General features: G+C 41.6%; 2 protein-coding genes across 2 annotated transcripts; both read left to right on the forward strand.

The window, feature by feature from the left end:
• The first annotated feature begins 1,021 nt into the window (after positions 1-1,021).
• dmrt3a (doublesex and mab-3 related transcription factor 3a) lies at positions 1,022-3,994 on the forward strand. The gene is made up of 2 exons (XM_068311523.1): positions 1,022-1,640; positions 2,673-3,994. Exons 1-2 carry the CDS (start codon positions 1,034-1,036, stop codon positions 3,692-3,694), a joined length of 1,629 nt encoding a protein of 542 aa, XP_068167624.1. The 5' UTR covers positions 1,022-1,033; the 3' UTR covers positions 3,695-3,994.
• A 6,461-nt stretch (positions 3,995-10,455) lies between these two features.
• On the forward strand, positions 10,456-14,449 carry dmrt2a (doublesex and mab-3 related transcription factor 2a). Its single transcript, XM_068311312.1, has 4 exons — positions 10,456-10,670; positions 11,198-11,614; positions 12,687-12,789; positions 13,119-14,449. Exons 2-4 carry the CDS (start codon positions 11,243-11,245, stop codon positions 14,219-14,221), a joined length of 1,578 nt encoding a protein of 525 aa, XP_068167413.1. The 5' UTR covers positions 10,456-10,670; positions 11,198-11,242; the 3' UTR covers positions 14,222-14,449.
• The last annotated feature ends 1,798 nt before the right edge of the window (positions 14,450-16,247 follow it).

The following is a 16,247-nucleotide window of genomic DNA, read 5'->3' on the forward strand; positions in this document are numbered from 1 at the left end:
AGGGACATATCAACATCCTCGACATAGTTCCCAAAGGGCTTTCATACATGTAGAGACCTAATCATCTAAGTTATGTTCTGCTGTGCCAAAGGGTGTGAGCTGCTGCGTGGCAGCGTTTTGTCCGAGGCCGTGGGTCCGCAGGCGGCCGGGAGGGAGACGCGCATCCGGACTCAGAGAAATGAAGTTACGCGTGATAATCGGCCTGTTGTCACGTCTGGGATCACGGTCACCGTTTGTTTGTGTTTTCATCTGGTAGATTAAAAAATCAGAATTTCATTCGTCATGTTTAAAAGAATTCTTATAGTCGCGAATGTTGATGAAGAATGGTTATTAGTTCCACGCTGGGCCGATATACCGGCCCCCCCACGCCCCCCATCCACGTTTCTTCTTAACAGCTGGGATATCAGATTTAATAAATCTGACAGCTGACTTTGACCTCTGATGGAATTTTTAGTCATTATCCACTTTGCTCCACTTTTGACAAATGGGCTAAAAGGGATGAATTCAACTAGAGTCTCTATCAACTATTACAGCTGAGATGTTTTGATATTTGAATTTTTAACAATTAAGTATTTGGTATTTGTAATGCTATCTTCATGAATATCTAATTCTATTATAGTTCTTGAATTTTAATTCTTTAAAGGTAGTTTCTTTCATGCAGATGCAGGCCGTTTGTCCTTTTTCTGAGACCATTTCAGCTTTTCATTGATAAATTTTGAATGATCTTTCCACCTCATATCATCTTTAAGATCAAGTTTATTAAAAATATGCAACGTGCACGTCTCCCATCGCAAACTATAAAATATCTTTTATTCCCTTTTGTATTGTGTTAGACGTGTGTCCTCGTCTTGAACATAATTTCCCTTCATATTAATAAAGGAAACTCTACAAACATGTGAACCACACAGGGGACCTTGCTGAGTTATCTGATCCTCATCGGCTGCTTTTTTTTTTTTTTTCCAGCCTCACATGGACATTTTTTGCAGCGTGCAGGCGCTTTGACGCGAGTGACAGCGTTTGGTTACTCGTCTTCATGAGTGCGTATCACCTCGATGCATATCTGTGCTGTCAGCCGGTGAAAGGTGGATCCTCCAATACAACACCTCTTATCCTCATCCTGTCATGCGTGTGGCAGAGCAGCACCATCAAGCTCCATCTTTCGGAAAACAACACCCCCACCTCACTACGCCTCTTCGCAGATGCACTTGTGCGTCCTGGAAAACGAGTTGCGTCTGACAGAATGAATGGCTACGGATCTCCATACCTATACATGGGGGCTCCGGTGTCTCAGCCCCGGGCCCCGCTCCAAAGGACCCCTAAATGTGCGCGGTGCAGAAATCACGGCGTGCTGTCGTGGCTTAAAGGTCACAAGCGGTACTGCCGCTTCAAGGACTGCACCTGCGAGAAATGCATCCTTATCATCGAGCGGCAGCGCGTCATGGCGGCGCAGGTGGCGCTCCGCAGGCAGCAAGCCAACGAGAGTCTGGAGAGTCTCATCCCGGAGTCACTGAGAGTGCTGCCCGGCATCGGCATACCTGGAGCCGGCGAAGGGAACCAGGGCGCACCGCCCAGGACGGAGGAGCTGGAGCTGAGATGGAGCAGCGCGGAGCCGGTGCAGACTGAAGCCCAAACATGCCCAGGTAGAATCATGAAGAGACTTGACCTTGACTTGTTCATATTTATGATAAATAATGACTAGAACGTTATTATGGACTGTTTTAAATCAAAAACTACAAAAACGTTCACTATTAGATTGCCTTTACCGCTTGAATACTATCAATTTATTATTAGACGACCAATCTGTTTTAAGAGCTGTTAATAGTTTGCCCAGAAACTTGCGAAGGACATTGATATCAGGATTATTTTGATGAAAATAGGAAAATTCATGTGCATTAAAAAGCGAAATCAGGCTATTTTATTTTAAAGCACCAATTTTTCCAATCAGTTATTACCCTGTTAAGAGGCCAACATTTCTTTACATTTCACGTAATAAATAAGTTACACAAAAGTGAGTGAAAAACAGTTTCCTCTAAATATGTCGTTCTCCAACGAAAAATCCCTCTTTTATTATTATTTTATTAAAAGTATTAAGATGATTAATAAACAAATAAAATTATTAAGTCATATTTTATTTACAGACATGATGATACATATAAAAGAAATTTCAAAAATGAGTGTGCTGAAGGTAAAAATATTTTTTTATTGAATGTATCTTTTATTAAAGTTAAATAATAAAAAAGGGGAGAACATTTCGGTTTGTTTCTCCTGACTCCACCGTGTTCTTCGGACAGACTGAAACATCACAGCTCGACGCGCCTGAGAGCTGATAGAACTCTAGTTCAGGGGCGGACCGGCCTGAGTTTGTACCCCAATACTTTTTTTTAGGGGGGGTCATCTTCTGATGAAATGTCACCGAGCAACATGCCGTCTGCTTTCTGCGTGTGTTCGAACGTCATCACCCGGTAGATTCCTCCATCAAGTCCTGGCTCGTTGCCCCGGAGACGCGCAGTGACCCTACAGGATGCTTTTGTTGGATGAAGCGTTCACCTCCTCTTCAGGATGTTTCTGAATTCAGATTAGTGCCTGATTCGTGTCATATCTATATTGTTCATGCCCTCATTGAAAGTGGATCCCATTCTTGTTTCATGACTGTCTGCTCCCTCTTCTTGCAGACCCCACGGAGGACGGGCCAGAGGAGGTGTCAGCGGGTGAAAACGGGGGGAGCTCGAGTGAGAAGGAGCAGGACCCGGTCAGTTCCCCCGAGGGATCCAAACCAAACTCCTGCTACACCCCTGAGCCAACGGAAGCCCCCTCCCACCCAGAGGAGAGTCGCTTCAGCCTCCCCAAATCCGGCAGCGCTGAGAAGGAGGCCAAACCCGAGAGTCCCCAGAAGTACCCCGTCAGCCCCGCGGAGCAGAGCGTCCTGATCGAGGGCGTCACGGGATCCATCAACCTGCCCTTCAGCCTCAGGGCCAACCGGCCGCCCATCGACGTCCTCAAGAAGATCTTCCCCTCTCACAAGCCGCCCGTCCTGGAGCTCATCCTCAGAGGATGTGGGGGCGACCTGGTGGGGGCGATAGAGGTACTCTTGTCCAGTCGGAGCCCTGACGGGAGCGCACACCCTCACCCCGAGCCACACCCGGACACCCTGGTGCTGCCGTCAAACGGACACCTGTTTGAGCACACACTGGGCTCCTACCACCCGGTGTCTTCCTCCGCCAAGTGGTCGGTGGGCTCTGCTTTCCGTGTTCCCGAGTCCCTCCGGTTCACTTCCGACTCCACTTCGGGCGTGGTGTCCACCAGCCCGCTGGGTGTCCCCCTGCAGCACCCGTCCTTCCCCCAGCACACGCGTTACCCGCTGATGCTGCGCAACTCTCTGACGCGCAGCCAGGCCAGCCCGTTCGTGCACAACGACGTGACTCTGTGGAATACCATGGCTCTGCAGCAGCAGTACCAGCTCCGTTCTGCGGCCCAGTACGTGTCACCCTTCTCCCCCACGGCTCCCGCCAGCTCCGGTACGTCCGTCTTCCGCAACTCCCCCATCCTCCCCCCGAGGTCATCCGAGGAGCCGCGCATCGCAATCCAGGAGGAGAGCTGCACGCTGGGACCCAAACCCGGCCTCTACTCCCCGGATGAGGAGTACGAGGAGCGCTCCGACTCCGCAGACTCCCGCATCATGAACTCCTCAACTTAAAATAAATGCTGAATGTGGAATAAAGCAGCAGGACACACCAAAAAATGTATTATTATGAAAGGATGTCTAATATGTGTATTTTTTATTTTTTATTGGAGGGGAGGCGAAAGGGGTGATGTTTTGTCTGAATTGAATTTTGTGGAGCAATCACCCAATCCTCAAGGCGAACGTCATGCTCTCAAGGTGTCACGTGGACGCGCCCAAAACGGATGAACGTAACGGACTGGCATCGCTTTGAAGATCAGTCATCTATTTCCCGTCAGCATGTTTAGTACTGTGAAATTTCAATGTAAGGATCATCAATGCATGTCAGAATTATTCCAAATAAATATTTCCAAGGTACAGATGGTTGTCTTTCATGTCACTATAGCGGTTTTACTACATATAATAAAACTAAATGTGGCCGGTGTTTTGTGATGATCGTTAATCGTCTAGTATTTCAAAATAAGATCAGCATCTTGTGTTTAACACAGTGGGGGGTTTTCTTATTATAGCCGGTACTGTAAAAGTTTGAATGGCATGTTCCTCATGAAGAGCCTAACACATCGAGTCATAGAAAACAGTCTGACTTCTCTTAAAATATAAAAACGCAAAGCATTAGATATTCACAGATCACTGGTATGTAGAGAAGCCAAAACAAATGTACATGACACATTTAATGGTCATACTATATTTTCATGAATTCCACATAAAATAATTGAGTCTATATGCGTTTTAAAGGTTTGACAGACATCAAGGAAGGAAGTCTATGGGAAGTCTGTTTCTTAAAGATTTTATGAGCGACAATATTTTTTTTATTAGTGTAGAGTTGCTGTGCAAAGAAATGCTTTCCCTCAGTGTGTCACTATTAAAAGATGTATACATGTAGTAAAGTGAAAGTGAAAATATCTAAGTTGTATTACGAGTTGTATTGAATTTGCAGAAAATTTATTTTTCTTGTGTATTTAAATGTTCCACATTTACCCATCATTGGATTGATCCTGTATAGGAAGAGTGCACCACTGTGTTAGGCCAAGATTTGCTAAAGATTATCAGAGAATATCTGCTGTGTTGAGATTGAAATCCTGAATTGTAACCACATAGTGAGGGCATAAAAAGACTCTGTTGTGATCAGACGAAAACTGAACTGAAAATCAGCAGCATGAAGATTAACACCAACATAAACATAAAATACTTTTGTATCCTGATTCCTGCGGTGCATAAAGACCACAATCTGCATGGATTATTCTAATTGATGGTCAGGAGAACTGAAATGCCATTGTTAACACTCCACCACTGGAAGGTATCAGTTTTATCAGTCATCACTTCAGGTTTTCCTCCGTCCTTGTTGCAAATTCCCGGAGCCTATTGGCTTTTAAAACTACATATCTCTCCTTCCTGAAGCTGTCCAAACACACACACACACACACACACACACACACACACACGCACGCACGCACGCACGCACGCACGCACGCACGCACGCACGCACACACACACAATAAAATAAAACAAACAAATAAATAAAACTGCATTTTACAGATAATTTCTAAATAATGCAAAAAATTCAAGTCTAACATGGTGCAAATATATTTGATTGGAAATGTGTTGTTTCTCTAATACACGCAAAAGCCATGGATTTAAAATTTCATTAAATCATAATTTGCCAGAAGCACCAAATAAGTAGAATGATCCGTCATCAATTAACCAACCTATCTATCTATCTATCTATCTATCTATCTATCTATCTATCTATCTATCTATCTATCTATCTATCTATCTATCTATCTATCTATCTATCTATCTATCTATCTATCTATCTATCTAACTATCCATCCATCCATCCATCCATCCATCCATCCATCCATCAGTTTAGGATAAATAAAGTACATCTTATCTTATATAAATTCATTATTGTCGGCAAATGTAGAAGTATAAAGCTGCTTTGAATGACAAAGTACAAATACATTAAAATTACTTCAATATAATTTTCTCTGATACTATTTTTGTTTTCCGGTCATAATATCTTTCTTTGGTCCTTCTCGTCGTGATTCCTGCTCCAGCCAGGCGCTCCTTTCGTTTAATCCAATGCCGCCATCTAGCGGTGAAGTGTAGCCACACCAAGATGAGCATAAATAGTATAACAAACACATGATGGCTGCGATGTTACCAGTAGCATACTGTTTATTTTAAATACACCCAATTTAAAGGCAATGACCTAAGATGAAACAGTAACACATGAAAGGAAATACAAAGACGACGCTTTGAATACTGATAAAGGAAGCAGCTGGGAAAAGACGTGATATATAATTAGTTTTCCTCCTCATCCACTGGATCCAGATGAGAGATTTGATTAATAATACACCGCAAAATGACGCAACCTCCTGATATTGGAGGAAGCATCTAGTCAAAAACAAGTGCTTCCTATACTTTTGCAAAAGTGAACGATAAGTCACCTGAAAACTAAACGTGTCTGCAGTGGAACACCGACCCTCTCTAGTCTGCCACCCAGTGGACAAGATAAGAAGATTTTACAGTATGACAATGATCATTTATTTCTCATCAATACTTTATTGTAGCGTGAATGCAACTGGTGAAATCTTATAAAAAGAAATACTCGTGCAGAGAAAACTATTATCTTCATGATAGCAATATTTATTTGCTACCGGATTAAATAATATCAACATCAATCTTATTCTTCTTCAATGATGTGTGTACAGTACAGGATGACAAAATCTGAGGATTAATTGGTTGAAGTTTAAAGGAAGCCTAAAGGAAAATGGATCAAACAAGGAGAGCAGCAGACAGACCTGAGCGCCTGGACATGAACGGATATACAAGAAATAAATGATGTGAGCAGCTTGAGAATGAATTGAGACTAAAGGTAAAAACTCTGTATAGAAGGCACCCGCAATGAAAACCGACTTAGAATCCAGATTTAGAAATACTGCATAAAAGTCTGACTCCTGTTTTTAATTATTTAAATATATTTTAAAATATGTTTTCAGAACTGTGATATTTGGACAATTGCTTTGGCAAAGCGAACATTATAAAGGTGTCATTATTTTGTAAAATTTTGCGATCTGTTCAGATTAATTTGAGAAGGTTATAAGCAGTTGATATATATATATACATACATACATACATATATATATATATATATATATATATATATATATATATATATATATATATATATATATATATATATATATAATTTGCTATTTGCTATTTGCATACTTTGGATACGTTCACATAGGTAACATCTTAAACACAAAACTTTACATGGAACAAAGTATTGTAGTGATGTTAGTGATCAGAAGGGAAACCAGTGAATCCATCAGTGTCCAGAGGAGCGGACACGGCCTCCTGTTTGTTGCACATCAGCCCTGAGAGGTCGAGGTGTCAGGGCCCTTCAGACAGAGACAAATGCCGTTCCGCCTGGTTTTGCGTTCAGCAGCATGTGTTGTCGGTCCATCAGAAGCTAATTATCATAACAGGATCCCCAGAGATCCCACTCTGCTCTTCTGCCTATACGCAGCTCCTGTTACACTTTACGGCCCGCACAGCAGGACACTTCCAACAAGATGCTGTTGTTTCAATCAGCCTCCAAGTAAAGTGGACAGCGTGTGAGAAAGTGCCATTACGCGTCTGCGTCTCTCTCCAGGTTGCGCACATTAAAACATCAGTGAGAGGTCGCGTTCTGGGTCACTCCCATAGGAAACAGCCTAAATAAGCATAAAACTAAAAGAGATATTGTTCAGAAATAAAGATGCAAAAAAATTCCGTCTAAACAAAAACAAGCAAGTTAAAGGTTGAGGTTAAAACAACCTAAAATATTTAGAATATTTGACCCGTTTCACTGTCCAAGGGAAAGGCTTCCACTGATATTTTCGTCATGGTGCTTGGGATGTTTTTAAGGATAACGAGATCCTTTAAAATCTTAGGAATTCTTCACGGACCTCTTCATGGATAATTGGAACCAACACAAAAATTCACACGGCAAAACCCCTAAAAACTCCTCTTACAAGCTCTGGAATCCATAGAAGAAGAAACTCTTTGTGAAATATTCAGATTTAGGGTCCTGGAACTCCTGGTTACACAGAAATTCTTCAACACTTACATAAATCTCATTGAATCTAATCGAAGTTCTCTAAAACCCTCTGACACCTCCCTGGAACATTCCCAAAGACTCCTGGAAACCCATTCAAGGACCCCTTGAGGCCCCTGGCCTCACACTGCTGTTACAGCGCGACACAGACAACACATTTCACCTGGAGGGTCCAGTTCCGCGTGGATCCTCCTGTCCCACAATCCAACCGTCTCTCCACTTCAAAGCATTCCTGACGTGGAAACGGCAGCCCAGGGTGGCCAGTCGTAACCTCCGCAATAAATTAAGACGAAGTGGCAAATAAAGCTGCACCTGCAGGCCTGACGTCTTCACCGCGCACACATGGAGGAGCCGTTAAGAGGCGGTCCTCTCATCTGCGGAAAAAGGAACAGAAAATATAGACGGATGAGTTTTAGGAGGCCAAAAAGTTCGTGCAGAGTCTAAAAACCAGTTTCCTCAAACTGGAGCCAAATGTGATGTAGGTGATTTAAAAAAAAAAGGCATGTAATAGACATGTAATAGACATGTAATGGACATGCAGACGAATGCGCAAAAGTAATGTCTTATTTTAACTTACCTGGAGACTCTGGGGTCTTTGAATTACGCGTCATCGCTCGTTGAAGCGCATAATATAGCCGCAAGAGGACACAAGGCAGTGTCTTATTGTGCCGGTCCCAAGCAGAGGGTTGTGTCAGGAGGGGCGTAAAACTTTTGTCAAATCAAACATGCGAATCAAACCCACTGGATTGGTCGAGGCCCGGGTTAACAAGAAGAACAAGAAGAAGAAGAATAAGCTCATGGAAGCGCATCATAAAAAAATAATTGTATTAAAACGTTGATATTTAATCTTTAATACATCCTCTATTTTTATTCATCATAAAAAAGGACACCACTGGAATACAATAACAAATTCATAAAACCCTTATTTAAAGTCGGCCTTCACTCTCTCTTGAATGAATCCACCGATCATCACGTTGTCATGAGGAGCTTGATCTCAGAACTACACGTGGGGCATCGACAGGCGTTCGGCACGCTGGAACCTGTCCAGGATGAGCCCCCCTTCTGACTCAGAGTCAGCTGCTGGCTGCAGCGTCCGTGACCTGCAGAGGATGAGAGGATTCCCACAAGGATGGGCAGGCGGGTATAATGTGTTTTCGTTGTTTTATGATTTTTTTTTTATGAATAAAAATAATTGTTGAGAAAGTATGGCATCGCCAGTGACTGTCTTCGAATTATAAAGTAATATCTATATATTTAATTTTTAAAATATAACTGTTATACATACTGTATGAAACCAACGCCAAGACAAGCCGGATTTACGCAGGACAAAGAGGTAAATATTTTGACTGAAACATACAATAAATCTTTGTTTTAACTTCTCCTCGTTCATTAATTTCACATAACGAGTAGTTAAACGGACAAAAGGTTAAAGTAAACAGGCCAGTTTCACGCAGCAGTAAGTGGAGGTCTGTATTGTCTTGTTGTCAGTTCCCATGGAGGTCAATAGGCCTGAGTCAATGCGACCATATCTCCTTCTTTCTTGTTTCTGACTCAGTCAGGTTTTCAGTCAGCAGGCTGCAAACAGAGAGCCAAACATAGAAAGTTGTCGACATTCCTCTTTTAAGTTCAGGAGTCATCTGTCACACCCATGTATCTGGTGAAAAGAGAGAGAATACAATAAAAAAGAAAACTCATAATAACGAGAAAAAACATCAACTTTATTTACACCGACTTTTAACGTTTTGTGTTGATCTAATAATTTGGACATGAGTGCCTAAATTAAAAAAAAAGGCTTTCATTTTTGATTTAAAAAAATCTCAATAGAAATTTTTCATCCTAACAAATTTTATTAGGTTTTTATTGACTTCTATGGTCGCAAATTAAATTTGTGTGATAGGATTGTTGGATTATTTTAAATTTAAAGGCCCAGAGTTTCTTTCAGTTTTGAGGTGTTTGAGTCTGGGTGAACAATTTGAAAAAAGCCCAACAACAACAACAACAGATTTTAAAAATATTGAACACACAGACTTAGTTTTAAAGCTAAATTCTTTAATCTATATAGTCTTGTTTTTGGTTTTTAATTGTCTGTTGTAGGACTCCACATGCTGACAGGGTGATTTTACAGGTGTGATTGTTGTGGAAACACTGTGATTATCCTTCTCATGGCAGGAGAACAGACTGTAACAACCTGCAGGACACATTTATCACCTGTTTACCCGCTCTGTCAGTTTTAACCTGATCTGTGTAAACATCTACAGATCCCACACTCGATACGGAAAAACGCTTGTATTACAAGGATATTCTAATGTAGGTTTTCACTGGCATTTCTTTTGTGACTTCTATTTTATTAATAGGTTGTAAGATTATTTGGGGGGAAAAAGTTTTACGTTATTTCAGTTTGTACACAAGGGAAAATATTCTCAACATACAACCGCAATATAGAGCACACAGGGAAAGACAGTAATACATATTTTTTATTCTGTTTCTCTCAAGGGTTTTATTGCTACAGAACAATGGACTTGCGTTAAAGAGAAAGTAATCACGTTACTTCTTACGTTACACGGAGAACCCAGCTCGTCGGGACAGATTCCTTTAATCCTATTGGTCGGTGCGTGCTTAAAAGCAGCCAATCAGAAGGTAGACAGTCGACTCGAGCGGTTCATAGGAGTGGCGCTCTTTGAGTGCGCTTCAGAGGAAAGCTGCGTCTGCTTAGAGGGCGACGCACAGCCACTGATCAATTAATCGATAATTGAAAGTTTTTTCTTTGGGCTGGTGTTTGTGTGTGTTTGTGTGTGTTTGTGTGTGTGTGTTTTCATCACAACTCGAACCGCTTCCGCCCCTCGTCTCTGAAACCCCAGGAAAGATCGCTGGCAGCAACTTGTGGAGGTGAGATCAAGTCTTAAATATTGGTCACTTAGAGACCTGGATCATTAACACTCCGTGATTTATTATTGGTTGTAAATTATTTTAGCTATTTTTTAATGACTCGTGAACTGAAAATCTCAGTTCAGCATCGACTCTATAATCAATAATAAGTATTGATGTAAATCTATCGACAGAACCGGGCCGTGGTGGGTTTCACTTGTTAGACTTCCTGATTTCTAAGCGACATTTGTGAATGTTGACAGTCTGAGAAGTAAAAGTAGGCGCTTGTGAAATCTGTGTGGTCACCGTGTCTTAATTTTCTTTCTTTTAGTCATATTTTATATGTGGAAAAACATCTGGTTTGCCTCAAAGCCAGACCTGAAATGTGTCTATTCCACTTCTAAGGAGAAATAAAATAATTACACCATTATTAAAATACGTTATAGATGATTAATAAAAGAAAACATGCTTTATCTACTACTGCAGGTTTATCTAAGTGCCACCTCGCCACCTATTCTCAGGTTTAAATATGTTCTATTTGTCACCAGACGCAGACTGGAGGTGCAGACATCCGGCGGAGGACGCGGACAGACATGGCAGAAAACGCCGGTTGCGAGTTCGAGATCGATGTGGAAGGCCTGGAGACGGAGAGCGACGACCCGGCGGAGCCCTCCAGCCCGCCCGGCTCGGCTTCGCTCGGGCCCACCGCCTCCGAGGACGACGGAGATGTCAGCAAGGGCGACGACAAGCCCGGTCCGAGCGGTCTGTGTCCGGGGGACCAGAGGAAGCTGAGCCGGACCCCGAAGTGCGCACGCTGCCGCAACCACGGCGTGGTGTCCTGTCTGAAGGGACACAAGCGCTTCTGCCGCTGGAGGGACTGCCAGTGCGCCAACTGCCTGCTCGTGGTGGAGAGACAGCGGGTGATGGCGGCGCAGGTGGCCCTGAGGAGGCAGCAAGCCACGGAGGTGAGCCCGGAGCGCGTTCGGTCGTTGGATGAACGTGTGCGCACACGCTGGCTCCTCTGATGCGTAAAAATTCCGTTTGTGGAGTGTATTGCAGAGACCCCACGTTGAGCGCTGTTTTACCTTTTGTCAGAACTGACTCAGGGCTGTTTTGCTAGATTAACAATAAAATCACAAATTAAACATCAGATCCTGAAATTTGACGACATAATTTTGTTGCTGTACAAATAAATTGAAGTAGCTGAATCAGGAACAAGTTCCTTAAAATGTACAGGTTTTTTTTTAAACCAAATTTTCAATTAAAAATTTTAGCTCAAAATTCCATGTAGCAGGTTTTCAATGTAGGACAATTAATGCTTTAACAGGACTGAATCAGCATGAGCTTCAATCTTCATTTCTTAAAGTCTCAGGATCTGTGAGGGTTTCTAACTTTGTCTGAGCCAATAAAACGTGATCATTGAACTGAAATAACATAATAAGAATTATGCAAAAAGAAATGTCTAAATCACAGTCTGTCTTGTTGGTTCACTTGTCTTCCCTTGCAGACAGTTATATAATCACATCCTCCTAACTCCTCTAAATAGAATCATGCTTATTCAGAGACTCTGATGTGACTATAATGTGTTTGCGATTTGACTGCGGTGACATTCAAATATTTGACAGTGTCTGCGGTAAATTAATGAGCCGAGTCAGCAGTGGCATTTTAGAAATGGAACTGGATGAATGTCTTTGTGTTTAAATGTGTATTTACTAAGGGTGTGTCTTTTGTTGTGTATACTTGTTTCTTGGCTTGCCTTACAAAGATATTTCAGTTGATGTCATGCAATCAGACGTAGTTGAAAAATATGACTTAAGTGACTTAAGTTATTAACATTATCGGTATTGAACTTTATGTTGAATATTAAGGACTCATCTGATATTCAACTAGTAAACCAAGTAATACGTAGCTCTAATCTACTGAGAGACATATTAGTACTGCTGACAAAACCAGATTTTAATATCATAACCTGTTTTAAGGTTCAAGGAACAGTTATAATAAATATTTATTTTTTCATCGTTTTTTTTCATTCATCAGGATAAAAAGGGAATATCTGGAAAGCAAATTCCTGCAGAGAGGAGGACAATATATCAGCGACACATCCGACCGTCCACTGTCCTGGCCAAAAGCATCCTCGAAGGTAACAAAGAAGCAAAGATACATGTTTTATTATTATTACTTTTAGATATTATTATGGGTCTGTATCCCTGTTTGTTTATCAAACTTATTTTTCTCTTCTGCTTCTCCTCGTCTTTCACTTAACACTGAAAAAGACTTGGTAACATTTGTATATAATTAATTTCCACATTCTTTTGCCTTTTTTTAAATTTATAAATTATAGTCTGTGGTTTGTCACAACTGACAACTATTTATTTATTGAGCTTGATTGGTATTTATTTAATGTGTGATTTAAATCATACCGATGGTCATAAACACATTTGAATAAAATCGGAATTCTTTTTATGACAGGGTACCGACCAATGCAGTCTGATCCATTCCTGACTGCCAACCCGTCCCTGCCCCCACCGCTGAGCGATCGCATGAGGAAGAGGAGGGCCTTTGCAGACAAGGAGCTGGAAACGATAATGCTTGAGCGGGAATACAAGGAACGAGAGCTGCTGGAGAATGGCCAGACATCCACGGCATCGCTTCTCTTCCCGAACAACATGGTCCACCATGCTGCAGAGTACAACTACAAGACAGCCTACCCTTCAGTTCAGGGTCAGCCACAACCCAAAGAACTGTGTAACTTCCTCAGTCCTAACTGCTTGGATCTGTCTATGCAGTATCCCGCTGGCTCCCCCAACTCAGTCGAACTCATCTCCTCCAATGTCAGCGTGGCCACCACCTACTGCCACTACCCGCTGCAGCCATCAAGGGGCAGCTTCATGATGTGGCCCCGCAGTGCAGCCAACCTGGGAGACGCTCTCCTCTACCAACAGTGCTTGTTTAACGCCACGGCGGTGCAGAACATGAAACCAGGTGCTGCGTGGGATCCCAAACTGATGGCCACCGACAGTCAGCAACCAGAACAGGAGGCTGCGGCCGCTCTCGTCGCTCAAGTCGAAGGATCTCGAGCTGTTACGCAACAGGACTTGTCAGACCCTCAGCGGCCTGATCCCAAACCTCCCGGTGTCACCCATGGGGGTCAGAGAGAGTGTTCAGCCTTTTCCCCTCCTAAAAGAAGCGCCGGACAGTCCTTCTCCAGCAACTCTCGTTCCCAAAACTCTTGCCAAGTCTTGAACAAGCTGAACAAGGACAGCGCTAAGCTTTCCATGAAACTCAATTCCTTTCACTCCCTCATCCAGAACTCATTCGCTGAAAAAAACAGTGGTGGGGCCGGGAAGGAGCTCAGGGCTCCATACAGCAAAGAGCTCTTAGAAGAGGCTGCCCGCAAGTTCAGGGAGGGCTCCGCCAAGGACATTCAGGCCATTAAAACCACTGACAGGTACGCTAAAGACTTTCTGTCTAAGCCTTTGGGCACCAAGGTAGCACCCAGTGAGTCTTTATCTTTCTCTGTGGAAGCCATCCTGAAGAGACCCACAGCAGCTATGAGTCGAGCATTGCTTTAATCTCCATTAAGTGTCTTTTCTTGCACTATAAATGTCATGTTTGTTTCAGTTAGAGAGCATCACAAGTTGCGGTTTTGGGGTCAAACCAAATCTAAATCAGACACCAGCACTGCATCAGAAACTCAAATGTTTATAATTTTTTTCCCTTCAATGTAATATTTATGTACAGTGTATTATATTTCATGTGTGCATGTTTAATAACTTTATTGTGTAGAGTATTTAAACATTATCCCAGTTTTTTTTCATGTCAATAAACTTTATAAGACTGAACTCCTTCCATAACAAGTCTTGTATTTCATTTCATACTCAAATAATGACACCTTCACACGTGAACAGATTTGTGTTCAGATCAAGAGTAGTTTGCACCCTCTAATACAACAGTCTAGGTTTCACATTGATTTTTACAAATATCTAAAAAAAAACCTAATGTAAAATAGTTTATTATAGTGTACTAGCGGGAACCCGTGGGAATTCCACGATAAAACAATAATATCAGACTTGGTTTGTTTTCTTTTTTTTCTTCGCCGTCACAAGAAAACAAACCACTGTGTCCGACGAAGCCGTAGCGGCTCTGAATGGGACGGACAAACACGAAGACGAAGGCCTCTTTGGCGTTACGGTCCGGCCATCTGCGTAGATGCCTTCTTCGTGAGTTCGGTAATGGTGAATAATGCATCGGGGTTCCCCACACGACAGTACAGTGTGTTTGCATTATATGTCAATGGACATTAAACAGAAAATAGAGTATTTTTTGTGGTGACAGTTGTTTATTTAATTCCACAATGCTCTTAGGAGCTCTTGTTCACGTGATTCCTTCTGGCAGATGCGCCATGATTGGTTGGGCACTTGATTGACAGCTAGTAGGTGGAGTTAAAAGCGTGACAGTGTGAGGTTTTCAAGTGAGCATATTCAAGTTCATAGATGGGGAGATTCTTTGAGCCTTGTAAAGATATTTATTACTTTGTTGATAATTTGAGTACTTTTTTCTGTTTATCAGGAAAGAGGTAAAATTTGAACATTGTGGACATGATATTGTTATGACATATTAAGATTTGACAAATTTAGAGGAAAATAAAATTTTATAAAAAAAGTGGAATTTTTCAGAGTAACAAATTCTGTGTAACATGTTGCTGTTGATCACTAGGAATATAAGAAGATCAACAAATAAAGCAACAATAATTAATGTTTATTATATTGTTGCTGTATTGGTTGGTCTTATATATATATATATATATATATATATATATATATATATATATATATATATATATATATACAACACTCTAACTATAGGACTATAGGTATACTGTATGAGTTGTCACGTTCTTTGAGTCCTGCACAAGCAACCAAGGATTTTTTTCAAAAAATCAACCACATAAATTTGCCAGACTAGTTCTTGAAACTAATTGCGCAAACGTGGAGCATATTTTAGAGTCTTTTAAAAATTTTCCAACAATAAATTCAAATTTCTACATCTCTAAACATGAAAACATTTGTCAATTTGACATATATATTTTACAGATAGAATAATAAATACATTCTTTAATTCAGACAGAGTGAAAACATCAGCAAAGTACGTGTGTCACACAGTTCTTGGAGACTTTGTGAAATTCTCTTGGGATTGAAACTTGATATTGACCCATAAATCTGTGATCAGCATCATCTCATCCATTCAGGATACGTTTCTTTGCTCGTGCATTTTTAGTTATGGGCTCTCAATGTGTGTGTGTGTGTGTGTGTGTGTGTGTGTGTGTGTGTGTGTTCATGATGAAAGAGAGTCCCAAGCACCGGTTTCTCAGGTACGTTCAATAATGAAAAGAGGAAAGCGATATGTCACAAAAATCTTCTTTCTGGTGGCACAGATATTTAGATTTCACTTGTATAAATCTGCCTCAACAGCACTCTCTGACAAGAGATCTGGAGTACTTTCTTTTGACTGATCTGCTTTTGTTATTCATTCTTCAAAGGACTATATTTTCCTGCTCTTACTACCAGTGACGTGCGGTGAGGTTCATGGCTGGTGAGG

The sequence above is a fragment of the Antennarius striatus genome, chromosome 3, assembly GCF_040054535.1.
Source record: "Antennarius striatus isolate MH-2024 chromosome 3, ASM4005453v1, whole genome shotgun sequence".
NCBI lineage: Eukaryota > Metazoa > Chordata > Actinopteri > Lophiiformes > Antennariidae > Antennarius > Antennarius striatus.